General features: G+C 37.7%; 1 protein-coding gene across 6 annotated transcripts in view; it reads right to left on the bottom strand.

Moving 5' to 3' along the window:
- VPS41 (VPS41 subunit of HOPS complex) overlaps positions 1-15,481 on the bottom strand; it is a 124,729-nt gene that overhangs the window by 82,648 nt on the left and 26,600 nt on the right. For 3 of the 6 annotated variants that reach the window (XM_033053088.2, XM_033053080.2, XM_033053096.2), the window contains exons 3-5: positions 15,232-15,276; positions 14,644-14,751; positions 11,542-11,619 (exon numbers count right to left, since the gene is read on the bottom strand). In XM_033053088.2, the coding sequence (XP_032908979.1) occupies positions 11,542-11,619; positions 14,644-14,751; positions 15,232-15,276 (231 nt within the window). The remainder of the gene's footprint in view (positions 1-11,541; positions 11,620-14,643; positions 14,752-15,231; positions 15,277-15,481) is intronic. The other 3 variants (XM_033053116.2, XM_033053106.2, XM_033053121.2) reach the window with 1 other exon arrangement.

Here is a 15,481-nt window from a genome sequence, read left to right as displayed (position 1 = left end):
AGTTCAAAATACTATAACAGCGAAATTCTGCTAGTGAGAATTCTTGCTCCATTGCATTTCCTATAACACTCTTGAATCTGTCATTTTCCAAATGAAAAATGGGAGATTATGTTGGTTAGAAGAAAAGGGAGGTGGGGAAAGCCTGAGAGAATGACAAGGTTTGGGACACAGAAAAATAACAACATTAACTTTTATCTGCAGGAAGGCAGACTTTCCCTCCAACAAAGATCTCAAAAGCTTGTCTAAAACTAAGGGAATATGAGGACAAGAAGTCTCTTGTATATGCTCTAAGACAGTGAAGAAGAACAAAAAGCCTACAGTGATTTCAGTATTTTCCACATCAGTGAATCCCTTAACCTTGTTTGTCAATTGCAGGGACTAAGAAAAAAAAACAACCAAGGGAAAAAATATTAACAAGGGATCTCCCTAAATCTCTACCAGTTACTAGATAATCAGAATGCTTGTTTAGGAATGATGGAACTATTACCAAAACCAAATCTATATTGAAAGCCTAGACTACTTCCTAGCAGAATTGAACTGTTAGCTAATTCCTGATGGATCAAAAAAAAAAAATCTCTTTTCTGTTAAAACACTGCTATGTAAGGAGATATCCTCTTGGGAACCCTGTGCCAACATAAGTAAACTACTCCCATTTCCTTCTCCTCCCAGGACCCCTTTGCCACCCTCTGTATAACTTTAAGGTTCTTCAACAATGTTATGGCCTAAGCCTTCCTCTACTTCTTTGTTGCTATCTGTGTATTAAAGCCGTCTGAGAATATGAAGCAATATTCCCCATCACACACACATGGGGAATGCTGAAGTGCAGAGGGAGGGCTGAGGAAAGTTTGCTGGTGATAGATATACCTTCCTTGGAAACCCCAAAACCCTCTGGGGACAAGTACTATTCCAGGCAATGTGGAGGTTCACCTCACCAATTTCTGCAATTGCTTTCTTTTCAGGATAGTTTGCCAAACACAATGAACTAGTGAGAATTCACTTTTAAATATAAACTTTCAGGAGAATTACTAAAATGGGCTTTGAAGAACAATCCCCAAAACCTATCTAAAACTCTGAGGATGTAACTTAAGGGGCACTTTCACTGCCTGTTTCTAACAGAATACCACTGTCACTGTCACTAACGTATTTAACAGAATTTTGTAGAATTCCACCCTTGAAGTGGAAAGTAAGAGATTTTACTCCATTTCTTGATAAGCCAAGAAATGTGGCTAATGAAAAAGGCCAAGAAGGTCATAAAGTAGCAGTTGTCAGGAGAAGTTTTCTTTTTAGAGATTATTTCATTGGTGCTCCCACCAAACAACTTTTGAAGAAGCAAAGGGGCTGTTGACTATTCTGCTCAGGGTTCATGCACTGTTGTGCCATCATCATTTCCAGGAAGGTTTTCTGAACTGCCACGATGCTCATCCCACTCTCTGACCTAACACAAAGATAGAGGACATCACGCCATGAAGCTTAGAAACCTTTTCTCCACACATTCCCCACAAGGCCATTATTTTCTTCATAGTTCTCTTTTTTCTATAACCTCCTGCAATGAAAAACTACAGTAAGTATCTTTTCCAATTCTTTTAGCTTGTCAACCACTCTGCTATAGACAATGATGCAAACCCAGTGGCTACTGAAATCAGTGAAAAGACATCCACTGATGGAATCAGAGAGATGCAGAAACATTATAAGGGAGTGAATTCCCTTTCCTGGCTGAAAACAACTTCAGTAGTCATATTTCTGGCATAGTTAAATATTACACTGGATGATCAATGTTCAAGCTCAGCCAACACCTACACCTACAGTGTCATTTTCCATGTAAACTTTCAGTTATCAACACTGATACAGATTGGCATAAGTCAGAGCTATATGTAATAATAACCACATTTTCTGATTACTGAAAGCATTGTATTCTCTTTGGACATCAAATCTGGAACTTTCTTTATTTGCAATTATAAACATCTGGCAAAGTCTCACAAGTCCATTAGAGATACTCAGTCAATGTTGGGTGTCTGATTCTTGTCAGGATCCTAAAAACATATGCAAACCAAAAAGATGGAGGGAGATATAGAATACTCACACAAGTACAAACTGTGTATTATGAAGTGCACTCTAACTTACTGTAAGCAGTATATTGTATGTCATATCCTCATTGTGACAGTACGATAGGGAAAGCTAAATATGAAGATGAATTGATCCTGTGCAAGTTCCTCAATGCATTTACATACAAAGAGGTTCTATTTCAATACCAGTGAAGTGTACATTTGATTGCATATCATAAACCTTATTTAAAGTAGATCAAAAAAGTAAACAGATTAATTCACTCCATCTTTACACTGCTCACATTTCAAAGCTCCTATCTGTAAAACTGCCAAGACCTTCAATAACTAGACTTCAATTAGCAGCCAGTTTAAGACTACAGTGATGAACCTTTCAACACCAAAACACTGATTTCCAACATTTCTTACACTTTTATTTCTCTGTGTCAGAGAACATTGAGTGAAACTAACTTCTTCAGCAGCACCACAGTGGATATGGCCAGTTTGACAGTAGATACTTCTATCAGTAGCCACTCTGAGGGTATTAATACCAGACACTGGTCAAATCTGTACTGTGCATGTTTAATATTCCATAATGAGTGCAATGAAGTGCTATACACACTGACATATCTTTTAAAACAACTAAGTCTCATCCTTCAGAAAGGAATCTTTATTTGAATTTTTAAATTCATTATCAATAATACCCTTCCCATAGGAGAAACTACTTGTTTCTGCCTTCATGTTTTGCTCATCATATTATGCCCCTGTTATGTCATTATCTATTTTTAATATTGCTGTATTTTTGTTGTTAATGGAAACAAAGGGATGTAGCTCTGTCATTAATGTCAACTTGTATAAGAAAACACTGTCCTCTAGAACTCAGTCTTTCTAACTAGCAAAACATTTTCTAATGTAAATAATATTTTATTAATGCTTGAACTCTTAATAATCCTGACAGGTAAACTACTATTATTCCATATATGCACATAAGTGACTGCATTCCCTATGGACAAAAATGCCATCCAGGTATAATGGCCCATTTGAAAGGAAAACAGCCCTAGGAATCAGCAGTACACTAGCTTCTTACAATCAAACCTCTCCAAATCCTCCCTATGCTTTTAAGTGTTATTGGGTTTTAGAAAATGCACATCTGAGTTACCAGTCTTCTATGAAAATACTTAATCAATGCTACCTGAAACTAGCTGCATCATTGGTGCCAATAAAACTCTAGAGCAATTTGGCACAGTGGTCCACTTTCTAAATAGTCATGAGTTGTGATACACATTCAAATAGCAAAGGTTACTAGACTTGGATGGTGAAAGAGTTAAAAGGAAAGAAAAAAGTTTTGATGATTTTGATGTATCTTAATGGTATCACAAATAATTTGTTCAAAACTCTTTGAAAGTGACACATGTAAATTCATTTAGCGCTATTACAGTCAGGTCCTCTCTCTGATCCCCCATAGAATCAAGAGGCAACAAGGTCTGGTGAAAAAACGAAAACAAATTGGGAACTTTGCCCTTTCATTGATCAACAATGTTATATTAAATACTACAATAATAATGTCCTTAATGACCTTCATGTTTAGCATTCTCTCCCTTTGAAATATCTTCCCCTTAGAATACTCAATGCTTCAATTATTTTTTAAAAAACATGCAGAATGATAGCACCCTACCAAGTTAAGAGCATGTGAGTTATTTTCTAGTTCATATCTAGTTTCTAGATGCTTGTGATAGAACAGTATGAAATCACAGTCCTATACCTCATTAAGAGGTGACATAACATTTCTACCGAAATCAGTGACATCGGAGGGCTGCTAAGGTACCTTAAATATAATACATTTAGAGCTGGTCATGAAAGGCAACTGACAAACAACAAGATACCCACTCTGAAGTAAAGGGACAGATACTGGAGAACAAAAAAGGAGATTTCTTTCAATGCTTCTATGTTAAAAAAAAGAGGAAAACATTATGCATTTGAAGGGTAATGAAGTTGTAGAAGGACATTTGGTCTAAAGATGGGGCTGTAATCCTTCTCTAAAAGGTACACGGGCAACATGGTGGCTAGTCAAGAGTTCAAAAGAGAAGGCAGAAATAATTGCTAATCCAGAATCAGCTGTCAAAGTACCTAGACTTTATACTTAATTGTAATTAATTAGATCTATAGCACACGTTACTGCTTGCTGCAGTACAAGCACACATCTGACTTGTATGAGCTAACAACATTCAAGGAATAAATGACTCAACCATACAAGACTTTCTGTAGCTGAACTCATACCTCCAGCTAAACTTTTTACATTATTCTGCACTAAGCTACAGCTATTGTAACTACAAGCTTGAAAGAATAGTTGAATGAAACGGTCACACTTGCCTCAGTTTTGAGCTATAAAAATTAATCGTAAGTGATTCTAAAATTGTTTCGAATTCCCACATTTCATCCATACTCCAAGCAACATTTCTATTAATAAGAAATGCCTTCCATAGCCCTTTGATCTATTTGGTTAACTAAAAATTTAAGCAATACTCCTTTCAAAGGAAAGTCAGATACAATGGTACAAAGACAATGTTCAAAACACATACAAGAGGTTATTTTCTTCTTGTTTCAGTTTTTCAGACAAGAAGCTTTTCTAGATCTATAGAATAATGGTCATGACACCACAATTTCTGCCAGTCTAGGCAAGATACTGCAGGCACACCATGATTCCTGCTAAAGATGGCTCTGAATCTTCAATAGCTCCACAGTTCCACTGGAAACAGTACCAGAATAAACATATAAAATATACTTTCCAAGCCTTTATACCAAAAAGCCAGACTCAAAAGCCATCTGAGTTATACTGTAAAAACCTTTGGATTTCCAAATCCTCTCCAGGTATAATGAAGAGACAGATAGACAGAAGCAGAACTGATATGAAATTTGGTGTAAACTCTTAAGACTTAAGACAAAAATACCAAATTGACATTTTTATCCAGTTTTTCCATTTGAAAGAGCTAGGGGTTGGCTAACGCATTTAAGACATAAAAATGCAACACCCATTTGGATGGGAGGTCACAGGGTGGAGAAGGAAACCTGTCCCTTGCATAGACGCTTGCTTCTATCAAAACCTTAATTTTTAATTTGATTTTTGGAACTATCACTTAAAATAGCCCACTTGGTTTTGTAAACAAAACAGGATTTCAGCTTCAAATTTAACAGGTACAGTGACACCATGCAAATACTAACACAGAGCTACCCAGATCTTTAAATTCTGTTGTTTCACTTCACTTCCTAAGTTTTCTTACATAGTCTGACACTAACAACAAAAATGATGTAGTTGATGGTAATAAAGAGAGAATTTTAAGTAGCCTGTCAAAGTGACATTTATATCATCTTAGTCTCAAACTCTCATGCTAAGTTCCATCCAAAGCAACTTCATTATACAATGAAAAGCGAAGTTACCTTCCCCATCAAAAGATGTTGCATAATCTCCCACAGCAGTTAGAAGGTTTTGCATCATTACTAGTAGCAGCACTTAGCACTTAAGAACAACTGTTTCTTTGTTAGAAATTTTTTTTTCTTGTTAACAACTAAACTCTTGCCAAGAGGTATCAAGCCAACTGAAACCTCTGATGTTTTCTTCGCAACCTGCTGAGTTATCAGCAAAACCAATAGGCCACAGACTGACCTTCAAGCAAGATCTTGCTCCAGAGGTTGGTGAGTACTGTAACTTCAATACACACAAAGGCAATAATACCACCACAGAATGAACTCTCTTTCAAGTTTTCAAGGTAGCAGAGATGACATAGTACAGTAATTTCATGACTGTAAGGCGCACCCTTGACTAAAATTTTGGTCTGAACCCAGAAGTGCACCTTATAGTCCAGTGTGCCTTTTATAATGTACAAAGTTGCGAAATTTGCCAACCCGGAAGTGTGAGCAGTGAGCCGAGCAGCAAGGGGGGGCAGCACCACGGGAGTGCCAAGCTGCGAGGGGGGGCGGTAGCAGGCAGCCACGGCCAGCAGGAGCCACGTGGGGTGGGTGGGACTGGGCAGCTGCAGGCAGCCCCCGGCCAGCAGGAGCCACACAGGGAGGGAGGGAGTGGGCGGTCCCATGCCACACCGAGCCTCCCCAAGCCACGGGTGGCCCCGCACCACCCCAAGCCTCCCTGAGCTACAGGCAGCCCCGAGCCGCCCCAAGCTGCCGCGAGCTGTGGCGGCCCTGAGCCACCCTGAACCGCAGCAGCCAGGGGCGGGCGGGAGTGCCGGGGCCCGCGCATGGGGAGGGCACCTGAGGCTGCCTTTAAAGGCTACACCAATCTGTGAAAAATGTTTCCAATTTGAGTACATGCCATTAAACTCCATGATCGCAGGATTCCGTTACTATTTTGTTACTTTGTTGCACACGGCACAGATCTTCGTGGCAAAGTAAAAGTGCGCCTTATAGTCTGGTGCACCTTATATAATGTACAGAGTTGCGAAATTTGCCGAGTCCCAGAGGTGCGCCTTATAATCTGGTGCGCCTTATGGTCATGAAATTACTGTAATTTTGGATTACTATCACGCCAATAAAAAGACCGATAATTACAGTAATTTCACGAATACAAGCCGCACCGTTTTGACCAAAATTTTGCTCCCACACTGGAAATGTGGCTAATACTCAGGAGCGGCCAATATGTGAATAATTTTCTGACATTTTCAACCCCAGGAGCACAAACTGAGTCAGTGCAAACTGCAAAGTCGAGCACCTGCCTGTAAAAACCGGCATTTATGCGGTTGTTACAAATTGGTTACTCTGTTGCGCGGTGGGTGGAGCTGCTCCGTGCAGGCAGCACAGGGGGTGGGGAAGACGGGGCAGTTCCCTCCTGCTGGCCCCGCGGCTTGAGGGGAGGCAGGGGTTCTCTCCTGCTGGCCCCGCGGCCTGGGGGAAAGGTGGGGGGCTCCGTGCTGCTGGCCCCGCGGCTCGGGGGGCTCCCATCCCCGCCTGCCGCTGCCGCAGGAGCAGGGTGGCTCCATCCCCGCCTCCCACCGCCGCCACGGGTGCCGGTGGGCTCTGTGCCCCCCCTGCCACCGAGCAGCAGCGCCAAGCTGGGCCACCCAGCCCTGTCGGCAGCCCCGAGCCCGCACGGCCGAGTCGAGCCAGTAAACCCTGCCCTACCACAGTTCTGTTAGTATTTGGCAACTTTGTTGCACGCGGGTCCTCCCTGCGAACAACAGAGCGGCTTATACTCAGGTGCGGCTTATTTATGGACAAAAAATGAAATGTTTGCCAACACCTGGCGATGCGGCTTATACTCAGTGCAGTTTGTATTCGTGAAATTACTGTAAATAGGTAGTGCTATGCAATGTGAGACAATCACAAAACAAAACCAGAATGCAAGGAAAGGAATACATTTTTAAAAGAGATGCTGTGAGGAGGTTTCTTTTTGAAACTCTAGCAGTCTTGAATAGCTCACATGTTGCATGTATAAAGGACTTCAATTTCTTTGTACTAAGAGAAGCTTTAAAACACTATTTACATCATTTTCTAGACTCAGCCATCACCAGTGAAATACCTTCAATGCATTAAACATTTAAATCCCCGTTACTTATAAAATAGGCAATCCTTTCTTTTCTAACAGACTATCACAGGCACCATCCAAGACTTCTTACCACTTCTGCTTTAAGCTTGATGTTTATTAGGAGACCAGAATGGGGACAGGTTTTCTTGCCCTTCGAAAGCTTTTTGATTTGTTACATAACTAAACATGTTTGTACAGCTTTCTTCGTATCTACAAATCCTTAATCCACAGGATGTCAGTTCAGGCAATAATTATATTAATAAATTGTAGACAGTCTAAGAAGGAAAGAAAGATGGTGAGACATTTGGAATTAACGTGCTGTGAATCAGTCCTGCATCATCCTTTGTCAGTGGAATTAGCAGGTTTTTCTTCCCTCTTCTTGTTGCCTTTTAGTAATAATTTTCAGTGCATTTGACACATTTCATCTCACTCAATGCACTGAACCCTAATACAAGAGAACACCAGTTTGTCAAACACACATTATTGAGGATGCATACCAGTTAATCTTAGGCAGCTGACATTGTCAAAGACAAGCCACCCTGGAAAGAGCTACAGAAATGCTAGGCAAAGAGGAGAGAGGGATAACAAGAGCACAAGCAAGACTGCTGAGATATCAAGCAACACAAAAGGCCAAAGCCTGCCAATTCCTGTCTCAATTACCCCCAAACCACAAATATCTCACAACAGTCTCAAAGCACACATTTCCACTGCTGATGACAAGAGGAGCTGCAAGCCTGGGATCGTCCACTTGGCATGGGATTCAGCATGAGATACCTGAAGAGCTGGATGAGGGCAAGAGCTAATTCTGAAAATAATTTTTAGTTTTTTATACGAGTTTCACAGAAGCCACTCTGAATATTTATGGGTGAAAGTAGAGTAGACACTACAGTATTTGTAATCCAGGATAACCGCATTGATTTCCTATGGACATTAAGAAGTGTAGTTCTAAAAGGTTTTTTAAACAATTGAAAAAAAAGTGTGTTACAAGAGCAGAAATTCTAGGGATGCCAAGTTTTATATTTTAGTGTTTCTTACAGCTGTTTTTAGCTCAAATTAAAATGATAAACGCATTCATTTTTCAAAAAGAGTGCTTTCAGTCTTCAAAAGGAGTGCTGTCATTCAAAACTTGGCCATCCTGGAGGTAATAAAACACACTGGTGAATTTTCTCACTCATTTTTCTGCAAACCCTCTGATATCAGTAACTATTTTTTGGCTCAAATGCAAAGGCAAGTCATTATAGAAAATTAAGGCTTTATTATTAAAGCAAAATTCCTATTTCTTCAAATTCTAAGCCAATTTATGTTTTTGAACATAGCTTTCTGAAATTAGTAAAGAAAAACAGAAATCAAGAGAATTCCATGAGAGCAGTAATGGTATTTTCTAAGTATATTTAATATGAATTTGCATTAAAATGAGTTTCTAAAAATGGTTTAAAAAAATCCTTCTTGCTCAATTCTGGTTTATTTTACATACTAGTAGTGTTTCAGATCTAGTTGCTTTTAAAGTTTCCCATGTATGATTTGTTTTTGCTAATTACATATTTAACAGATGCATAGAAAAGTAATTATTTTTTTTCATTTCCCAACTTTTCTTTAAAAAAAAATCCAAAACCAAAACAATCTCCTGAAAAATAGAGTCAAACAAAGTACAGTTCCTTGAATTATGTAACTGATTTCTTTTGCACAAAGGGCATCACATTGCTATCCTTACTATTAATTTCTGCAATATCACAAGACAGAAAACATCTGATTTTAAGATCTTTTAAAAAAAATACATAGAAGAGGTACACTGATTACTGCAAACAACTAAAATATTGCAGTGGTAACACTGCTATTTTATTCAGAAAAAATTCTATACAATACTAATTTCCAACAATCAGTAACAACAGACACTTCCCTTATTAACAACTTCAAGATAGAACTCTATATGTCATTCCACCAATGAAAAAGGTTCTGAGAAAGAATTTGTTCTTTTTGGATCAGAGAAAAAGAACCAGAAAAAAAAACTACTAGTGAAAACAGTCTTCTCCAGCACATTTACAAGAAATGCTTTGTCCCTGTGTGACTTCAGGAAGTAATTCCCTTTCTTGAAAAGAAAGGGTTAGGTTTTATTTGGGGCTTACAACATGACAATACTTTAATGCAAATTCTGCAGGAGAGACAATAAAGAGGTATTAGTAGGAGAGAACTGAAGGAAGACCCCCCTGATGTTTTGATAGTGATGCCTCTAGTCTGAAATCCAGCATCTTGAGAAGTTCAGGTTAGAATGCAAATATTTTGACGTACAGCAGTCAGTTCAGAATAAACTGTCTGTGGGTTCAGCAGCTGATGTTATTAATTCAGAAAACTTCTCAGCTTAAGCAGCCATGTACATCATAGAGCTGCTTTCTTCTCACATAGGCAGCCTGGTCTGTTCTACAACAGTTAGCAGTTCCCCGAAAAACTTTTCTTTTAAAGACAAGTGGTGCTAGAGAAAAATCATTCTTCTTCAAACTAGAAAAAAGAGGGGAAAAAAAGAAAAAAGAAGTACCATTTCCACCTCATTATACAATTTCCATGATATAATCTATTGCACTAGAGACATGTATATTACAAAAAGAAATATAAACATTAAGAACAGAATCCAAGAAACATTTATTTTTCCTATTCTCCATCTCAAAAAGTAGTTTGCACTCTAACACAGTTTTAAAAGAAATCACTGCCATCTTTATAAGGAGACAGCACAAAAATCATACTAAAGCAGGCTAACTTTGGAAAAGTAACGTCTTTGAGCAGAAGATGGTCCAACAATGACTTCGTAAGAAACCACCCTCTCAGCAGCACTGGTAGGAATTTTTAGTAAAGAAAAGCAAAAAAGTAACAGCAGATTTGGGAGGGTGGGTTAAAGAGAATGCAGGGATTTTGTTTCATAGACTTTAGCAGGTAACAGGTCCCCTTGTTCCTTGCTCAACACCTAGGCAGTCCCCTAAGTCTTTACAGAAGGAGGATTTCATTGCTTGGAACCAGTGTGAGATAAGGTATTGGTGGTGGACAGAAGAAGACTGCTCTACAACTAAAATTTTCCAAGCACCTTATACTGAATAACAGTAAAATCATTGTGAATCTGACTAAAATTAAATCTAAAAATTCCTTCAAAAGCTGTGCCTTGATTTTATATTCCCTTACTCCCTTGCATAATTCATAATTAGATTTTTGAAAAATATACACAAACGTTTGACCCTTTCCATGCAGCTGTGTCAGCTTTAGAACATATTATTCTTTTTGCAAACATGTCCATATCTTGTGATGGTTTCTACGGCTAGTGCTAGTGAAAAACCAGTGCTTGGCTACTGCAATTTTTGATGACCTGAGGAGAAAAAAAATTGCTAGTTCTCTTCCTTCCACTCCCCAAGAAAGAAAGGGAAATTGAAACTAATGAACTAATATCCACAATAAAAAGGAACATTTAATACTAGAATAGACCTATAGATTTAGCATTTTTTTCCTCTGATACCATGAACCACAATAAGGAAAAAGGCTTCTTCTTTTCCTTCAATCAATACAATCCTTTAATAATTCAAACTTCAAAACATTTACATAAAATATTAACATTATGTATTTGTAATTGATAAACAGAGCCAGCAGGGTAATCAATTGTACAATTAATTATAACTGACAATAGCCAACTAATGAACAGGTTCATGCCTTATGGAAGTAATGAACTTCTGGGTTCCATTTTTAATAGCCACTTGCAATCATAAATATGTATTCCTCTCCTGTCTCATGAAGAAGTTTATATATAATAAACTGAGATGTACTCACCACAAAACCATCCAGCATAACTCTTTTTTTGCAAGGACCATACACTGCTTTTTATGTGATGGAATGTGTTAGTGTAATGCAAGTGTACAAGAGTGTTAACTGACTTACTGGTACCTCAGTAGCAATTTTACATCCCTGTAAATGGGTTCTGAATAACGTCATACTTACAACATCAAACTTCTGTGTGATGTTCCCCTGGACATCCAGTAAATAAACTTTGCCATAATGTGTTCCCAGTGCCAAAAACTGTGAAAGAAAGAGATTGATTATATGAACACAAAGACACCACAAGAAATACCACAGTAATGCTAAATGAACTCCAGGATTAGCAACACTGGGGAAAATAAAATAACCCACCACTTTCTATAGAGAAAGGTTATTTTAACTGTACCCAAAGAATAAAACAGGGCTTCAAGCCCATATTACTGTGATAGTGCAAGTTAGCTGTCAGAATGAGTCATGAGGACTCTCATCCACTGACAACTAATGGTGTGTCTGCAGTCTGTACACACCAACTGATGGACTGTGGCAGCAAATTAAAAATGCAGCGTGAGAGCAAGAACCAACAGAGATCTGAAATAGTTCCTAGATCCTTTCTGCAGTTTTGTTTCAATCCTAATGTTTCCTTTGAGCTTTATTTTTAATTCTCCTTCTTTATTAAAATAAAAACAAAGTGTTCAAACACAGCAAAAGGCCAACTGTAAGCCACTGGTAAAATACAGTTGAATTATGGAAGGTCTCTGACAGTGCAGTTAAGCACACAGATAACTCCTGGGTTTGCTTTCCTTCACATAGTAACATTCCTAAATAGAATACTCTCAAGACAAATACACTTCCTTGGAAATATCAGGAGTTTCATTCTAAAAAATTGTAGCAAAATAAAGAAATCTCTACATAAATCCATACTATCACAAACTTATTTTGATACAAACAAAAAGGGAATTGATTCTGAGAGATCTGCTGTTAATTGAACCATGTGAACTATACCTAAACAGAAAAGATAGAATTTCAGTACTACCTGATTTATGACAGAGGTTTCTTTTATTTGCCCCCTCCCCCACCCTCCCACTTTCAGCATTACTGAAATAGTCCAGGCTACTCAATTCTCTGTATTTCACTGCATGTGAGCATGCTTCATTGCAACCTATAATGAAATGCTCAAATTTACAGGCACTGCTAAGCGTGTCAGTCAGGCAGCACAATCTTTAAAAAATAACCTTACAGAAAGTCAAGGTTTAAAAGGATTTATCAAAATGGAATTGCTTAAAATGAAATTTCAGTTCAGGCACTTAAAATATGAAGTTACATTAAAAGGAGTCAAGAAAGGGAAAGAAGGGGTTCATTAGAAATTCATTCCCTGCAATGCCTTTCACTCCTGCAAGGTTGCCTTTTTCAGGAAGAAAAAAGTCCCCCGGGTAAAAAAATCAATACTGGTTAATAAAACATCAGGTGTGCAGACATAACTAGGTATGACTATTCCACTGCACAGGCCTGCTTGAATGCACCAGGTGCCATGACGATTAGTCATCCAGTGCAGACAGCAAGCCTGGTGAAAATATGATGCTTTAGTAGCAAAAATGAAAAAAAAAAATTCTGGGGGGAAATTAGTCTGAATGCAGAAGCCAGATCTCAGGATTCTCAGCAAAGGTAAACTGTTTAGTCAGAATCATTTTACATATTACTGTATAATTTTTCAAATGATAGCATTTAGCAGGGCTTTTCCTGTTCGTTCAGGGAAAATTCCCCAAAAACCCAACCAGAATGAAACAGAAATACCTTTGCAAAACCTATAACCCAGCTTCATTTTTAAGCTCTCTCTTGCAAGAGACCTATTCCTAAAAGACTGCAGTACCTGGCTTCTAACAATATTGATTTTTCTCATAAATAGTGTATCTAGTTTGCTGGAAAACTGAAAGTGCTGGGATACTTCACAGTTTTCCTGTACTGTCACACTTTGTGACACTACAGTAAAAGCTGTATCTGTGCACATCCTCATAGAAAAATCCTGTTAAACTCTCGGCTTTCAAAATTTACCTGAGATGCAGGAATAAAAGGTAACAGAAACAGGCCACAAACAAAGAGGAAATGCTTGCCAATTTTCCAAATATCTGTGTAATTCTAAGTTGTCAAAAACATTTTAAAAAGACTTATTGTTTTCATTCACACAGTTAAAATACAAGCTTCATCTTAAGAGCCTCTTGAGCCATAGCAACAGTCCTCTGAGGAAAAGAAACACAGCACAAGTCAATCTAAAAATATAGCCGAATAACAAAGATAGATCCCTCAACAATAACTGTTAAGGAGATATTACTGGCTATGAAAAATTATACATTCAGAAAATAGCTACTATGTTTTACATACTAATAGTTGACAAATCATTAAGTCACACTTTCAGATGCACTTCAGCCTCAATATTCTAAAATGTTTTTCAATATTTATAAAAGAGAATAAAACTCACAAAAACAAAATCAATTGTTTAAGTCACTAAAGAAGCATATTAAGACTATTCCTTTTAAGAACAAAATATTAATTCTTCTTAAACTTTCTTTACTTTGCACTGTTTATTACTTTATCTCTATCATTCTCTGGTACATCAAAATCTCTAGTATGTGCAGCTGTTTGATTTTAACATACTGAATCAGGGAAGGGGGACAGGGAAGTGTTAGCATGACACCGCTCAAAAGAAAAACCTAAGCAAACAAAAAATACAGTAATTACTTCCTTCTACACTGTATTAACATGTCTTCCACAGCGGAATATATGCTAAGCTCCTGGCATGACCAAGTTGGTCTTTACTGACACAGGCTCTACAAATAAGCAGAGTATTTACCAACTTCCTTTTTGAATAAAGAAAGTTAGGACAGTATTCTGATTGCAGTTCATAATACTGTTCATTACTAAAACTGAGTGAACAGTTTTCTAGTAGCTTATGTAAACATCTAATCTAACAAATTACTGCATCTTGAATTTTCACCTCATTTCCTCATTGAGAAAACATGTTTCTTACTGAAAAAATGCTTGACACTAGTAAGAAAGGAATTGATTTTGAGACATCTGCTGTTAATTGAACCATATGAACTATGCGTTTTATCACAGAAAATGTGGATTGTTCAATACAGGTTAATGGTGAATTTTATGTTATTGTTGCCTTGCAGTGAAACTCTAGATTTGGCATCACTTCTACACAGAAATATACTAATGCATTATAAGCACAGATAAATATATAAAATCAATCAGAAGTGCTATCTCAGCCACAAAGTCACATATTACCTTTTCATGCACTGTCATGCAGCTGGCTGCATCCTTTTGGAGAATTTCAGTCACTCCATTAGAAAGGCGTTCATACTTGAGCTTAGGTTCTTCTTCACTCTCATCTTCCTAAATTTTTAGGAGTGTAAGAAAAAGGGAGCAAGAGAGAAAAAACAACAAAAATATTTAGAAATTAAATAAAAAGATAACCCAAAACTATCACACAGCAACAGGCGAAGATGGATCACTGCGATCTCTTCACAACAGCCATTACAATCAAAAGCCAAACTTTCACAGTTTAATCATCTGAAGGGGCTTGGGCTGTGCTTTTTTGTTACTAACTTTTCTTTTTACTCCAAAGTTCTGGATGCAAAGACTCTATAGCCGCATGTCAATTCAGCTGTAAGAGGCATTTATTTGATATCTAAAAAGCAGGAAAAAATGTGCATGTATACTTTTTTACATAAAGTTAGTAATTTGCAATTTAGAAGTAAAATACAAAAAGGATGGATATGATAATTTATAATGAATAATGATAAAATAAAGTGTGCCACTGTAGCCACAATGAACTGAAAGCTGAAGCATGCACGTTACAAGAAACTTCACGACCTTTACAAGATGCTGTACCTCTGTAGGAAGGATAGAGGCAAAATGCTGTGAACAAAAATAAGAAGAATCCACTAGGAATAAGTTAACTGTATAAAATCCACCAATGGCTTATGGTAAAAAAAAGTACTATAAATATGCTTTCTGGGAAAAGTATCTGGACACAGTATATTCCTATGAATGGCCTTCATCTTCTGTAGGTTAGGATCTTTTTCTGGTAAATACTGAAGCTTTCCTCTCTTTCTTTTCAAGC

This window comes from Catharus ustulatus, chromosome 1 (genome assembly GCF_009819885.2).
Source record: "Catharus ustulatus isolate bCatUst1 chromosome 1, bCatUst1.pri.v2, whole genome shotgun sequence".
NCBI classification, from domain to species: Eukaryota; Metazoa; Chordata; class Aves; order Passeriformes; family Turdidae; genus Catharus; species Catharus ustulatus.
Note: the sequence above shows the minus strand (reverse complement) of the source record. Positions and strands in the feature narration are given on the sequence as shown.